Genomic DNA, 17,190 nt, shown 5'->3' on the forward strand with positions numbered 1-17,190 from the left:
TAGCTTTGAAAGTACCTTTTCCCGACAGAGTCAATGCTACTGTACTATTTCAATAGAGTATCAGTTTGTAATAAATGTTTACTTTCTAGTACCAGATTTCATTTCTACCCAGATAATATTTGTCGTCTTCGTGTTAATAGTTTTTCTTTAATATGAAATAGATTTGGAATATGACGATGAAATTCCCATTAATTGTATGGCAACAGTTTTTGGACTACAACAATGATTCCAGTTTTTATAAATGACTCATTTTAATTTTTTTTTTTTTTTACCTCGAATTTTTGTTTTTGTCAGTCATCTTTTAGGTTCTTCTGATGCAGTTTAGAGAAAGGCGAAAAGTGTAAAGTTCGTAATTTCTGTAGCCTAGGAAAGAGGGCTTTATTGTCTGAATTTATTTCGCCCACGAAAGAGCGTTCTTTTGCTGATACTTACCGGCTACATATTTGTATTTGTATGTATATATGTATGTATGTATGTATCTTTGTATATAAATATATATTTATATATTACTATATACATATATATTTATATATATGAGTATATATTTGTATATATGTACACATATATACAAATTTATGTATGTAGCTTATGTATGAAACTACAGGTACCCATGCTTGTGTTTTTTGACTTACGAAAGTACATGTAATCTTTTCTATATGGAATGGGAAGTGCTTAAATTCCAATGTGTTGTGATTATCTCCTAGAGGATTTAGGTTTAGAAATACAATGAAAGCAGTGAGAGGAGTTTAAACGATTAATAGGTGATTAGAAAGCTATAGAGAGGAAGCTATCTCTGCTAAAGAAAGTTCCTAAACAATTGAAGAAAGAAATGTATTTATACTATGGTATCCTTTCAAAAGTGTAGCAGGACAATGAATGTACAAATGACAGAAAAACTACGAGAATTTCATGACTACGCAAGGTTACGTCTAGGTCACACAAAATGAGATTTTAAAAAGGTAAAAGAAACTATAAAGATATAAAAAGGTCACACAAAATGAGATTTTAAAAATGTAAAAGAAACTATAAAGATATAAAAATGTCACACAAAATGAGATTTTAAAAAGGTAAAAGAAACTATAAAGATATAAAAAGGTCACACAAAATGAGATTTTAAGAAGGTAAAAGAAACTATAAAGATATAAAAAGATCACGCAAAATGAGATTTTAAGAAGGTAAAAGAAACTATAAAGATATAAAAAGGTCACACAAAATGAGTTTTTAAGAAGGTAAAAGAAACTATAAAGATATAAAAAGATCACACAAAATGAGATTTTAAAAAGGTAAAAGAAACTATAAAGATATAAAAAGGTCACACAAAATGAGATTCTAAGAAGGTAAAAGAAACTATAAAGATATAAAAAGGTCACACAAAATGAGATTTTAAAAAGGTAAAAGAAACTATAAAGATATAAAAAGGTCACACAAAATGAGATTTTAAGAAGGTAAAAGAAACTATAAAGATATAAAAAGATCACACAAAATAAGATTTTAAGAAGGTAAAAGAAACTATAAAGATATAAAAAGGTCACACAAAATGAGTTTTTAAAAAGGTAAAAGAAACTAAAGATATAAAAAGGTCACACAAAATGAGATGTTAAAAGGTAATAGAAACTAAAGATATAAAAAAGGTCACACATAATGAGATTTTAAAAGGTAAAATAAACTAAAGATATAAAAAGGTCACACAAAATGAGATTTTAATAAGGTAAAAGAAACTAAAGATATAAAAAAAGCTCACACAAAATGAGGTTTTAAAAAGGTAAAATAAATTAAAGATATAAAAAGGGTCACACAAAATGAGAAATTTACAAAAGGTCTTCCTCGGGGGAAATGAGAACGTATTGTTACGGATGTTTGGACAAAAAGAATAAATGGAGACTTGGTAAAATGAAGAATGTGCTACAGCAGACTTTCCAAGCTTAGGCTCCTTTGAAAATGGGGAAGAGAGAATAAACAAAACAGATTTTTAGAGGGAGGGGAAGTAAGTCGGGGGAAATGAGATAACCAGCTTAGGCCTGATGAAAGGGTGACAGAAACGTGGACAGTTTTGTTGGAGAACAGATATTTTGGAGAGAGGAAAATGCAGAATGAAATCGTTGATGGAAATGGGTTGACTGACAGAAGGCAATTAACAGATCGTTGATAAGCGGAGGGAACCATTGCAAAATAGAAACTACGGTCAAGTTGAAGTGGAGATGAAGTAACAATCCACTCGGGTGCTAGACACCAGAAAGTGATATTGTTTAGGATGGCTGATGAACAGGTGTATGTCATGACACTGACAAAACTTAACTGACTTAACTGCAGAAAAATGGACGATGTTATTTTCAAAATGATGTTCACAAACTTGAGCGTGAGTATAACTGCAGAAAGATTTAAGGAAAAAGGATATTAATGTGTGCTCTGGTAAAGACCGAATTGGTTGTATTTATTGGTGTACTACTATTCAAAGGCTTTATGAGGAAAATACGAAACTGAAACTGAGTTTTTGAAGCTGCTGTAGAGGTGAAAATAAAATAAAAATGGGTTCGATGTAGCAAATTCAACTAATTGGTTTGGAGATAACATACCGTCCTATATGCTAATCACAAAGTTCGGCGCTTGTTATTTAAGTAGGAAACTAATTTATGTTTAAGCAATGTTGTGTTAGGAGGAGATTAAATGAAAGAAACGTCTTCTTAATAAATTGCATATCAAGTGTAACTAAGAAAAGATGAGGAATAATGAACTGGGATGTTAAGAAGAGTTATTGTGAATGGAACACGAAAGCTCTTGCTGTACATTCATCGGCTATGCAGTGTTTGAAATAGATTGGTGATAAGTTGCCTTTTGTGAATGGGTTTTGTAAATGCCCCCGTAAGAGGTTACTAAATTAAAATATTAGTAAAGTTTCCGAACTAAGTGAAACATTATTTGTTGATGAGCATAGAAGGACAGATGTGATATACTCCTAAAGCTGTTTTAGAGCAAATAGTGATAAATGGAGGAATGTGGAAAGAGGGAATGTCATATAATTGGAGTGGCGAGAATGGCAGAAAATTTGATGAAAGGAACGACATTCAGGAAAGATGGTCGGGCGAATCTTGAAGTTTTAGAGCATGGGAACAACTTGGAATCTGCGGTGCGTAATCATACATGCTTATTGAACAAGCAAGTGTGTGTGTGAGTGTTGTGTGTGTGAGTGTGCACGCGCACGCGTACGAAAGAGAGAGAGGGGGGCGGGGAGAGCGGTGAACTATTAGAAATGTGCAAACTCTGAAAGAGTCTCTTATGAAAAATGAAAAATTAGATGCATTTTATATAAACAGCTGGCCTTTATGTAGAGTTGTAATAATAACGGTGAGACTTTTTTTACTGGTGCAGGAATGAAAATATTCTCAAGGAAGCTTCAATCTTGATTACACAGTCTCAGAATACCTTGGAGCTGAGGCTAGGGTTTGGTGTCTTTTCAAGCTTTCATGTTTTGTGAGAAAGTGTTGTTGGCTGAAACACTATATAAAATGCTATATTTGCACGTGCGAGCAAAGTGTACATTTGGCCTCACTTGCTCAGCCGCGGAGCTGTATTCAGAACTCTCGGGGTTTATTTCGGTCATCGCATCCTCCCCAAAATCATCTGAACTCGCCATTGACTCACGTTTCTACAGTCAGATTATCGGTGTTAATCATTAATTTGCGAACATTTTCATCGTTTTATCGCAAATGCGAAACGGAATTAGGCCTCTTCTGCCGTAACTGTTTTTGGTTCGTTTTATTTGTCGGTTTATGAGTGCGATCAAGTGAAAGGTTTCGTGTATTTTTACGAAAATTTTATCAGCTGGTGGCCCTCGAAACCAGCAACAGATGATTAAATTTCGGGAGGGATAGTGATGCAGCATTTAAGAGAAAGACCATTTGTGGGTGGAAAGCTCAGTCTCGTTTTCATTTTGGCAGAGATAGGAATGTGATTTGTGGGAAGAATGGACCTTTTGGAGGGTGATTTGCCCAGCCTCAACAGAGGTCTGGCTCGGTGAACGCTCTCGTGTATGTGTGTGCGTATATTAGTGTATGAGTCTGTGTGTATGTGTTTTTGTATATAAAGGTAAATATGCTTACAAATATAGAAAGGAGCACAAAGATGAGAAGTCATGATTATTGGTTGCCTAATCTCTGTCTTATCTTCAGTTCTCATTTGCGGTCGGTTTTTGTATGCAAAACAGTTTTAGAGGTTGTATTAGTTACTTTTGGGGATTTTTTTATTTGAATTTTAAAGCTTTAATGATATTTTTTTCTATTATATAGTAAGTACAGCTTAAGTTCCTACACAAATATTTTAATAGTAACGATTCAACTGCAAGCAAAATATTTGCAAGAGAGCTCACCTCACCAGCACCTTCCTTCTGTTGCTGCTCAGATGTGAGCTTTATGATGGCGCTGGCTTGCATTTTGTCAAGGATATAAAAATGGAAGATCACAGTTGGAAGTCCTAAATTGTTAGAAGTGTTGCTAAAAGAGTAGTTTTGATTACCTTATGCATGTGTTGTGTTGCTGTTGTTTATGATTTATGAAGATCGTTCTTCTTAACGTTTATGTTGAGTAACTCCGACAATTTCGAAGGCGAATAATCGAGGATTTGATAGACAATAGGACAATTACAGGGGAACAACCATTACGAAGCTGCATATTATGTTACTGCACCTCAAACATAAGAACTGTTTATTTCTGGTGATAGAAATTCATTTCTCGCTATAATGTGGTTCGGATTCCACAGTAAGCTGTAGGTCCCGTTGCTAAGTAACCAATTGGTTCTTAGCCACGTTAAATAAGTCTAATCCTTCGGGCCAGCCCTAGGAGAGCTGTTAATCAGCTCAGTGGTCTGGTAAAACTAAGGTATACTTTTTTTTTTTTTGCATATTATGTTACTGCACCTCAAACATAAGAACTGAAAAAAAATGTGAACAAAAATTTTACACTGGTCCAGCAGAAACCACTGAAGGGATTACTTTGACATTTTTATCGAAGTGTAGTTCACCTGTGTAGTGAAAATTATTATTATTATTATTATTATTATTATTATTATTATTATTATTATTATTATTATTATTATTATTATTATTATTATTATTATATGCAAAAAGAAAGGTACGAATGATACTTTTTCTCTCTCTCTCTCTCTCTCTCTCTCTCTCTCTCTCTCTCTCTCTCTCTCTCTCTCTCTCTCTCTCTCTCTCTCTCTCGTAAGGTAATACAAAATGCTACAATCTAGGCAGAATTGCTTCAGTAATTCTCTAATTTGTGAACATTAAATCTTGTGATGATTCTTCCCATTCATACACGAACACGACTTTTGAAGATTTCGATGTACCGGATAATGATTACATTTAATATTAGTAAATTTCGGGATTCCTTTTTAGTTAGAAATTGCGTCTGTGATGAACATTTTATAACCCGGATTTCATACTCCGGTTTATAACAGGATTTTATTTTGAATAAGCGAATAATGAAACTTTCAGCATTACGAAATATTCGTTCCGTAAAAGTGTTGTTAGATTTACATGTAATAATTTCCACATCTTTTGGGTTAATAACATAATTATGTGTCTAAAGTTTGGCAATAGTTACTTCATATGAAAATTATTAATAAATTTCATAAATTTTGTTTTCCATTTCGTAAAGTCTCGTGCGTTGTGATACATGAAGCGCTCTCGGCCATCGACTCACAAACAGTCGATCCTACTTATAAGGACGTTCATATGTTTCTCTCTCTCTCTCTCTCTCTCTCTCTCTCTCTCTCTCTCTCTCTCTCTCTCTCTCTCTCTCGCTGACCAGATACACACACACACATTTATATATATATATATATATATATATATATATATATATATATATATATATATATATATATATATATATATATATATATATATATATATACTGTACAAGCATATATAGTGACACCTGAACATAATAAAAATCAGAATATATGAAAATGAAAAACTCAGACGTCGATGGAATGTTTAAATTGGTCCTTCGTGTCATGCCGTCATTAAACCCGCATATATAGTAAACATTCACTAAATTTCTGCAAGTAGAACATTTAAAAATTCCATCGACGCCTGAGTTTTTCACTTTTGTATGTTCTGACTTTTATCATGTTCTAGTGTCACTACAGATTACCTCCTCCTCGGATTTCGTTCTGATTACATCAGTTCGTACACAGCTCCTTGGAGATGACTGCTTTGAAGTTGAATATATTCTGGCACCTCACATTGTTACGTAATGAATGAATTGCACTGATGCCGTCCTAAATTTGCTGATGAAAACAAGATTGGTTTTGAAATCTTCAAAAATTTTGCTATATTTATTCAGCTAGCCTTATTTTTGGTGCAATAATTACTGCACCTTCGTTCCCCCTTTATTTCACTAGTTGTGCCGTCCACCCTCTCTAACTATTACCTCTTAATGCAACTATGCATCATTGTACTTCATCTCCCTTATTTTCTAGATCTCTCTATCTTGCTGTTCAGACACTACAGCTCCCTCTTCTCACTATCGAAAGATCGAAAGCGATGAATGGCCGAAAGTGCTCTTTCGCTGGCTCAAAGGCCAAAATTTCATGAAAGAAAATATTTGGTGCACAATTTTACTCTTGTATGTTACTCATTGGTTAGTTATTCTCGATGTGTGCTCCCACAATGTTTGAAATACACAGATTAACGTTTCTTTAGAAGAGTCTTTCTTTCTCTCTCTCATTTTACTGGATTTAATCAACAATAATAGGCCCCTCTTCAATCTTTGAAGCATAAATATTAGCAATACTTCAAAAGATGCTCTCTCTCTCTCTCTCTCTCTCTCTCTCTCTCTCTCTCTCTCTCTCTCTCTATATATATATATATATATATATATATATATATATATATATATATATATATATATATATATATATATATATATATATATATATATATATATATATATATATATATATATATATATATATATATATATATATATATATATATATATATATATATATATATATATATATATATATATATATATATATATATATAATTATATATATGTATATTATTATATACTTTTGTGTGTTTTTTGCGTTTGTATGTGAAACAAAAGTTAAACTCAATTTTTCTTGTCCGTCATTGCAGGACTGAAGACTATCATCAACGCCCTCCTGAACAGCATCAAACAATTGGTGGAGGTCATGACTCTGACGGTGTTCTGCCTGATGGTGTTCGCCTTGTTCGCCCTGCAGGTGTACATGGGCGTTCTCATGAACAAGTGCGTGAAGTACATCGATCGCAGCAACCTCACAAGCAGAGAATGGGATGAGTGAGTACAAATCCTTTTTTCTGTAGTGACACTTAATCATGGTGAAAGTCTATTAAGATATTCATTTTAACTGTTTATTTATCTTTTTTCGTTATGAGATTGCTTTTGGCATTGTGTCTTTTGTTGGGTGGGTTCAGTGCAAAGTTGTATTTCATTATCGTCATTCCGTTATTTTTACTGTAAAGGAAACTGACCTGGTTTTTAAATTCTCCTTGTGAAGATGTATGAAATGCAATGAATCATTGACATATTGTTTCTTTTTTTAAGTCTTTTAATATGAATTACCAGTTTTATTAACACTAATTTTCAATAGAGAGTGATTTTTTTTTTTATTCGGTGACAAGCTCTAGTCTCTTCTACATTGAGTTTTATCGTTATGACATTCTTTTCATGCCGAATACATGAAGGTGTTATTATTGTTGTTGTTGCTGTGGTGGTATCACTAGTTTGCGGATTATTAAGAGAATCTTACCCTAAGGAGGGTCTCGTGACTAACAACGGTTGCTTAGGTTTTTGTCGAGGGAGGATTGCTCAGCCTCAATTCAGGTTTCCCACGCTGAGGAAATTAAAACACTACGCTCCATGGCCGTAGATTTTGCGTCATTCGATTTAGTAATTATTGTGAATTGCAACAAATGATTAGCTTTTGGCATTGACAAGAATGTGGCTTTTTGGGAGGGGAGGATTTGCACAGCCTTGGCACAGGTTAATGGTCAGTGCAACCTCCTGTGTGTGTGTGTGTGTGTGTGTGTGTGTGTATCACAGTGGCAACCACAGCAGTAATCCTTTTTCTCACTTTTCTGGCCGATGATGATATATTCATGCGTTCGAAAGATGTCCTATTTCTTTCACGCATTTTTAAGTTAAATAATGTAGAATTATTAATTTTGCTCTCTCTCTCTCTCTCTCTCTCTCTCTCTCTCTCTCTCTCTCTCTCTCTCTCTCTCTCACACACACAAACAATTTAAGAAGATTGGTGAGCTTTATCAACTAATTAATCGTTTGGGAATCGCTTCATACGTTTTAATGGAATGTATTGACATTTTTCTGTACAAAAGAGAGAGAGAGAGAGAGAGAGAGAGAGAGAGAGAGAGAGAGAGAGGAGAAATTGAAAGTGATGAGTAATTTTCGGCATTTACAGTTAAGACTATCACAAACCTATAAAAACTTTCTGTCAGAAAAAGAATCTAATTGAAAAGACTAGAGGTAATTTGCATATTGTAGGTACATGTGTGTGGGCGCGGTTATAGACGTGCACAGTGACATACACAGAGTTGGTTCTATTTCCAGACAGTCTTGTCCTCGACGTGGTTGATTGCTTCACATTTAAGCTAAATCCCGTGCCTAGTGTAGGAAGCAACAAAAACCGACAAGTTTTCTGAAGATTCATGAGATTGGCTCACATATCGAAGTGGTTTGATGATGATTTGCAAGTTGATATTGGTTTTCACCTTTAGGTAAACAAACATTTTACAATGTGCGAAGCGTCCGAAAATTCCACTTAGGGTATTCAAGAAATCTATCATTGACGTATTTCTATACCTGTTGTCTTCCTATGCGTTTGTTTGTTGATTTCTTGGTATCACCAACATTTTAACAATGTTTATATCACTTACATACGCGAGTGAAAGAAAAAATATTTTTATGGAATTGCAATAGATCTTGGTTTTATTTCCGTTATTTCACATATCCTGGTGTGATAAAGCGGAATGTACCGTCATGTGTTATATTCTTATCCTTCAATTATCCCAACCACGAAGTCGTAGACCCCGAGACTAGACTTATCAAAAACTGGTGACCAGATTTTTGCCTGCCTTTCCTTTAAACTATGTCTAGAAAAATGTGCCTTTTGTTTTCGTCTGTTTATTATTAAATTATGTAAAAAACTTAGTCATCTCCAGAAGAATATTAGTTTTGTATCTTTTTACCTTCATTCCTGGGTAAATTATTGAATATTTTAACGATTAAACAGTTCGATGTAATTCCCCAGTAACAAATGTCACTGGAATATATTCGCGAGTGTCCATCAGTTTTGCATTTTGATTTAGACTGGTTCAGAGGTTTTGAGCTTTGCAACTCCTTGTTGAAAATCGTTCAATTCTCCTCCCTTCACACAAAAAACTGAATAGAATAATAACCTAAATACTTTTTTCTGTCTCTTATTGATTGTAATATATGAAATCAACTTGGAAGAATATAATGTAATTATTGAAACTTGACTGGGAGGGTCTTCAAGTAACAGATAACTGTTCTCGTGAAAGTTAATTCTAAAGCTGCATTATTTTGATTAACTAAACTGTGATTTTGTTTCAAAGGCAATAGTTAATATTCGTGCTTTTATAAAGAACTTGTGATTTTGCACTTTGCAGCAATGCTCCTCCTTTAGCAAATTATGGGGTCATTGTTTATACAAAGGCTAAGGCACGCACAAACTATATCGTTTTCTAGTCCAGACAGGTTGAAAAAACACGCTTCAACGGAGTGCACAGAAAAAGAACTGGGGCCCACAATCACACAGCATCAAAAGCCGTCTGTTGAAAGATGATTAGTTGCGATGATTTAAAAAGAAATTTTAAATGCAATCAGCGATATAATTCCAATACTTGGTATAAAAAAGAGAGGACATGGCTAGCCTGATCATACATACATACATGCATGCATACACACACACACACACACACACATATATATATATATATATATATATATATATATATATATATATGTGTATGTGTGTATATATATATATATATATATATATATATATATATATATATATATATATATATATGAAATTTTTATTACAATGTGATTTATATACAATATGAAGCTATAAATGTCGCTTAATATCAAATTCACGCTACCTCAGGAGTATCCCGATAGGGAATTATCACCGAAGGGGAATTTATAAGTGATAAATGGATTGGTACTACTCAGTGGTAGAACGTCGACTAGAGTTGCTGGATAAGTGCTGTGCCGTGGGATCGCGACCCGGCAGTACCAATCCATTTATCACTTATAAATTCCCTTCCGTGATAATTCCCTATCGGGATACTCCTGAGGTAGCGTGAATTTGATATTAAGCGACATTTGTAGCTTCATGATTTTATATATATATATATATATATATATATATATATATATATATATATATATATATATATATATATGTGTGTGTATATATATACACTATATATATGTGTGTGTGTGTATAAATTATATACATACACATATATGTGTGTGTGTGTACAAATACGTAAGTATATTTTTTAAGTATATTGCTTGGTTACTATAGATGGTGAATAATGAAAAAGAATGAAGCCCCTGATCGACACGTCTGGGTAGATGCGACTCGTGAGCACGTGTATGCGCACTGTCATTTATATATCATGTATATGCATATACCTGAAAAATACGAAGAAAGAACGTTTTGTTAGCCATCAGATGTAATCAGTTGTTAAACTATGTAAATACATATAGTAATTAAATCTTATTATGATCGGAATGAGTTGAATGCCAACCTAATTAACCTGAAATACCTATGGGAAAGGTACATGTAATTCAGTTGCACACTTACACTGCTATGTTTCCATGGTCTGGTATCTGAGTAATCTGTCACGAAAACTTTTTTTCATGATCTTATTTCTGTTTTTCATCAGCTCTAACGTAATTAAATATACATTTGCGAAAGTTTATTGGTATAATGCGAAATTCTCTCTTTTTAATAAGATTTAATTTAATTTTTTTTTTTTTTTTTTTTTTTGTCTGAATGAGCTGTAGCTGAATGAGCTGTTATTTTTTCCATCCTCTTAAAGAAAATAAATTTTTGGTGCACCCATTAGCTTATCAGCCATTTTCCCCTTGTTTGTGTTTCTTTTGGCAGTTAGCAAATTAGATATCCCGGGACAAGGAATATTTCTGTCCGTCTATGTGTTTGTGAATTCACTCATCATAAGGAAATAACGCTTCCCTATTTGTTGATACGGTCTTGTAGGCTAAGCTTTTCTTGACAAGTTATAGTCTCTCTCTCTCTCTCTCTCTCTCTCTCTCTCTCTCTCTCTCTCTCTCTCTCTCTCTCTCTCTCTCTCTCCGTTGAATGCGTAATGAATCTTCCAGTGGAGTCACTGGTTGGATTCCTGCATTCTTGCGTTTTCATTAAGGAAAGTTACGATTTTCTCAAACTTCTGTGGTAGGTAATTTCAACTCATATAAACTGAAGTTTGGAAAACTTCTGCGGTTTTTGGATTGAACTCAAAATAACTCGGATTATTCAGATTATGGCAATTTTTTTTGTGAAGTAAAAGGAATAGTATTCCGGAATGTCAGCTGCCATCATTATGCTCTTGTTTTTTCCTTACTTTCTTTTCGAGTTTCCGGTTCTGTTTTCAAGAGAAATTTAGTTTAATGGCCAGTTTTGGAGAGAATTAATCCTCTTATTTTAAATAGGTGTAATCAATTTTTATTATTATCAAGTTATCAGATCTGTTGCCACAATAATTTGAGCCTCCGATATTATATTCATAAGGTTAATTTCAGTTTTTCTGGTCTGCAGCTTTCAAGAGAATTTTGATATCCAGACAATTAATTAATTAAGCATTTAATTCGCAGAGACGATATGTTGCAACAACCATTTGTTCATATATTTAAAAACTTCCACAATTTTTATGCATATTGTTTATTCAGGTTTCCAACAAAATGTAACAGAAATGCATTACTTTTATTCATCCGAACGATGACTTTAAATACGAAAAGAGATGAAAATGCTATAACCTTTTGCTTTCATAGTCTGTACAGCTGTAAGGGTCAGTATGAATGCCCTTTCCTTCTTGTCACTGTTTAACTCCAAAGCTAGACACTAGGTATATTTTGTACTGAATATTAAATAAACTCTTTTATTGTATTATATATTATACAGAGCCGTAATACGTTATGGGAACGATAATGAAAAACACAATAATGAGACGAAAACAATAAATGTCTTCATAAATTTTTATAATAATAATAATGATAATAATTTGTGGGTTGAACTGGGGAAATAAAATTTAAAGATGACAAATAATCAAGATAATATTCGAAAATAAGTTTTAACAGACTTGACCAAAAATAACAATTTCACCTGTTGAAGCGAAGTCATATATCATTCATTCGGGAATAATGCGGTATCGTTTCAGTAATGGCGACATTAACAGCCTGTTACAGAAAAATCTTAAATCACGAGGTGGTGGAAATTACCACAATCGCTTTTCTTCAACGAACTGATGCTTTTCATGGAGTGCTCTGGAAAATGCCAGTGAATGGGTCAGCTCATATGCAGGGCTTAGATGTGTTATTATCTGAGTATCAATTGGAAAATTGCTGTGTGTGTGTGTGTGTGTGTGTGTGTGTAAACTAGCATATACGAATAGTATTTATATAGGTACTTACATACGTACACGCATGCATACATCCATATATGCATAAATACACATATTTGCATGTATTTATGTATGTATCATGTTATATGTGCATTATGCGTATGTTATTTGTGTATTTGTATACAAGTTGCTTACTTTTTATTTCGTGACCAATTGATAAATGAGCTATTTTGACTTCCCTTATTCTTCATTATCTATTTATTTACATCTGTCGAAATGTCCATATATATATATATATATATATATATATATATATATATATATATATATATATATATATATATATATATATATATATATATATATATATACATATGTATGTATAAACGCACATACATTCTCATAATAATAGTGATTGATTAGTGGTACTTACAAGCAAAACACAGTAGATTTCTCGGATTGATGGTGTAACATTTGATTGGAGAACTTAAATATTTTCGATAAATACCCGAAACTGAAATATAACTGCACAAGAAAATTTCTTGCCAAATGAGAACAATAACATTAATGGTGGCGTATGATGCTTTCAGTCTTTTTCATTACTTGTAAGACTGTTTAAATTTTGGAATGTTAGAAATATTTCTCACACATATTGTTACAAATCAGTCAAATCAGAAGTGCACAAAACAATCAAATTAGATGTGATCTAATAAAAATATTTCACACACATATTGTTACAAATCAGTCAAATCAGAAGTGATATATTAAAAATATTTCTCTCATGTATTTTTACAAATCAATCAAATTAGATGTGATCTAATTGAAATATTTCTCACATATATTGTTACAAATCAATAAAGTCAGAAATACTTCTCACATATATTGCTACAAATCAGTCAGATCAGAGATGATATAATAAAAATCTTCCACACATGTATCTTTATAAGTCAATCATATCAGAGGTGATATAACAGAAATATTTCTCCCATATATTTTTGCAATTCAATCAAATCAGAGATGATCAAATAGAATTATTTCTCACATTTATTGTTACAAATCAGTTAAGTCAGAGGCGATATAATATAAATAATTTTCGCATATAATTTTACAAATCAGTCGTATCAGAGGTGATCTAATAGAAATATTTCCCACATATATTGTTATGAATCAATCAAATCACAGGTGAAGGCAACAGTTGTCAGGCGACATGTACGGTGTACTTTTGGTTAATCTTTTGGTGGTTTCTGGCATCACATGGATAATCTGAGGGGACAATTATTCCGGCTGTTTGGACTGCTTGATCACTCAGCAGCAGTTCATCGTTGTAACTGTGTTGTGTATACTCGTATTTCTATTTTAGCCAAAGGTGAAAGGTAAATCTTGTTTCTTAAATGTCACACCGACTTAGGAATATGCATTTGTACTCACCCTCTGCCAAAAGATTTGAATGACAGCATAGGATTTTAAAATAACGAATTTTAATGTTCATAACTTTCTGTTCATTTACATGTTTGTGCACACTAGCCGGTGTCATTTTTTTAAGAATTGTTATTCCAACTCTTATTAACAAGATAGGAATATACAAAACAATAATATATGTATTTCATCATTCACGACTCTTATGTTGCGTTAGTGTTTCGTTCTTTAAGGATCGCTTGATGTGCGTTGACATTTTAGCAGCATAAAGGGTCAGGATGGATGTGCTCTTGTGGCTTTGAACGAACCCGCGGTTGGTTGATGTGTTTGCTTGACCCTCCAAGGCCCCGACGAGTTTGTAAGTTTGATGAAATGGTTTCCAGCGTTTAAGAGCAGCAGGCTTTTGCCATTGGAGGCTTTTAACCTGAGTGCCACCGTGCCTTGTTGACGCGAGGCTAGGACCCCAAAATAACAGACGTGGTGGGGCAGTGTTCTGTTTTGGATTTTGTGTAATTCTGCTTGTGTAAAGGAATTATAAGCTATGATATATATATATATATATATATATATATATATATATATATATATATATATATATATATATATATATATATATATATATGTATATGTGTGTGTGTGTGTGTGTGTGTGCGTGCGTGTGTGTTTGAGTGTGTGTGTGTATGAATTTTTATCACATCACCATGATTTTTTATACACAAACATTAAGCTACAAACGTCGTTTAATATCCAATTCGCTCTACCTCGGAAATGATATATGTTTATATATAACGAAGGGAATTATAACTGATAAGTGGTTCGTCATCTCACCGGCTCGAACCATTGACACGAGAACCGACGACGTTCAGTGACGCGCCTTAAACAGATGACGAACCACTTATCAATTACAATTCCCTTCGGTATATATGTATATATATAATGTATATATATATATATATATATATATATATATATATATATATATATATATATATTACTAAAAGGACCTCATTCAAACTGGATGGTATCTAATGGAGTATTTATTCAGAAAAAGTTACAAGCTTTCTTGGACAAACAGTCCACTTCACTGTACGCATACTTGATAATGTGGACTGTTTGTCCAAGAAAGCTTGTAACTTTTTCTGAATAAATATTCCATTAGATACCATCCAGTTTGAACGAGGTCCTTTTAGTAATTCTACTATTCCACAGAACAATTGTGTATGTGATAAAGTTGATATATGTATATATATACACATATATTATTTCCGAAGTCGAGCGAATTGGATATTAAATGACATTTGTAGCTTAATGTTTGTATATATATATATATATATATATATATATATATATATATATATATATATATATATATATATATATATATATATATATCAAAGCTTATCATTCCTTACACATATTCAGCTTCGTATTCTTGAGTGATTAGTCGTCTTTGGATTCTTCAGTGAATGACCATCTTTGTGCGTTTTCTTTGAATATCCAGTATATATCCCGCAGTGGAAATCCAGCCATCATACTTTCAAGCCTCTGCTGTACCTTCGCACCTTCAAACTTTGCACTCATTATCCTTTTTAAACCTTCCATGAATACGTTACCTGAACATCAACGTTGTCAAAACTAAGTTATTGTATATATAATGATTTTATTTTGAAAGTTTTTTCTTTTTACGCCTACCAATAAAACTGTAGGAGTCCTTATCTTTATTTTTTTTTATTAATGTTAAAGAGGCTAAGAGCCTGGAGTTTAGTCTTGCACATGACTCAGCCGTAACATCATACAAGACTATGCATTATCCGTGGATACATGTAAACGAGAAAAATACAGAAATGATCCACTGATACAAATATCTGATTTATACATGTTCCCGTAACAATGACGGCCGCTAGCCCTGTAGGAACCGGCTTAAAGTTTGTAAACCGTGTGGGTAATTTGGCTGTTATGATGGCTGCATCATAAATTTAATGAGAAATGTCATCAAGAATATAGTGTTATCATTTGAATTTATTATATTATTCACCAATTCTTGCTTTATTCGCAAAGCATGTTAATCATCCTTAAGCGAACAGAAAATCAAGATTTTTCTGTTCGCTTTACATGACCAAATCATTTCATCTCGTCCTCGTCCTTCTCAAGGTAACATTTTCTACCGTCTTCATGTTTTGTCGTTTCTTATCTTCTAACTCTTTCCAGACATTATGTGGGAAGGATTTCTTATAAGAAAATTCCTGTCATTTTTTAACAAAGTGCAAATTGAACACAATCTGGTTCCGAAAGTCTTTTCATTCATTTCTTCTTTTGTAGCTTTTAATATTTCTTATACTTTTTAAGTACAAAGCTTTTCCTTTGTCTTTTATTCTCTCATTCCACATCCAGTTTCTTTGTTCAGTTTTTGTCCTTAACTCGTGCATTTCAGTATCCTTTACGCCATTGCACTGCCTTCTCCCGTTATTTCTCATTGATTACATGCTTTCTCGCCTTTTCGCTGTTCACTTTCTAATGCCTCACCATCCTTTAATACGTCCTCTTTATTTCCTCTAGCTCTGTCGTCTGCTAACATTATTCATTGCACCTCCAAAACCCATCTCTTAACCTTTCATACCTTCACCTTTATCATCCGTTCTCTCGGTCTCTTTCAACATTATTCCGACTATAATTACGTTACACGTCCACAGATGCTTCGCAAACCTCTGCCTCGTGCAAAGCACTTCTTCAGCCGGAACATTCTTGCCTGTTTCTAAATGACCTCTAGGTTTGTTTCAGAATTGCCAGCATCCGATACTGGTGTCACATAGCAGTGATTATCAAAATCAGCTTCATCTAAAGCGACTGGTGCTTGTATTTACATCTTACATTCTCAACGGCGCTCCGTCTCCATTCTACTGTACCACCCTCACTGTACGCGACATTTAGACATCCCCCACTTTATCGATCATCTAAGATTTTTTCATAAAAAATAATCTTTGAGGGAATACTCTTATTTGGTGAATGCCATTTTTCCTTCTCATATAGTGTCGTGTTCACCAGTTACTCTCACCGTCTCTCTGGTAAGCGAACTTTAAATTTAAGTT

General features: G+C 33.2%; 1 protein-coding gene across 5 annotated transcripts in view; it reads left to right on the top strand.

Moving 5' to 3' along the window:
* The window catches only part of LOC136833121 (sodium channel protein 1 brain-like), a 564,124-nt gene that overhangs the window by 286,424 nt on the left and 260,510 nt on the right, over nt 1–17,190 (top strand). For all 5 annotated transcript variants that reach the window (XM_067094770.1, XM_067094772.1, XM_067094774.1 and 2 more), the window contains one exon: nt 7,151–7,334. In XM_067094770.1, the coding sequence (XP_066950871.1) occupies nt 7,151–7,334 (184 nt within the window). The remainder of the gene's footprint in view (nt 1–7,150; nt 7,335–17,190) is intronic.

Source organism: Macrobrachium rosenbergii, chromosome 51 (genome assembly GCF_040412425.1).
Source record: "Macrobrachium rosenbergii isolate ZJJX-2024 chromosome 51, ASM4041242v1, whole genome shotgun sequence".
Classification (NCBI taxonomy): domain Eukaryota; kingdom Metazoa; phylum Arthropoda; class Malacostraca; order Decapoda; family Palaemonidae; genus Macrobrachium; species Macrobrachium rosenbergii.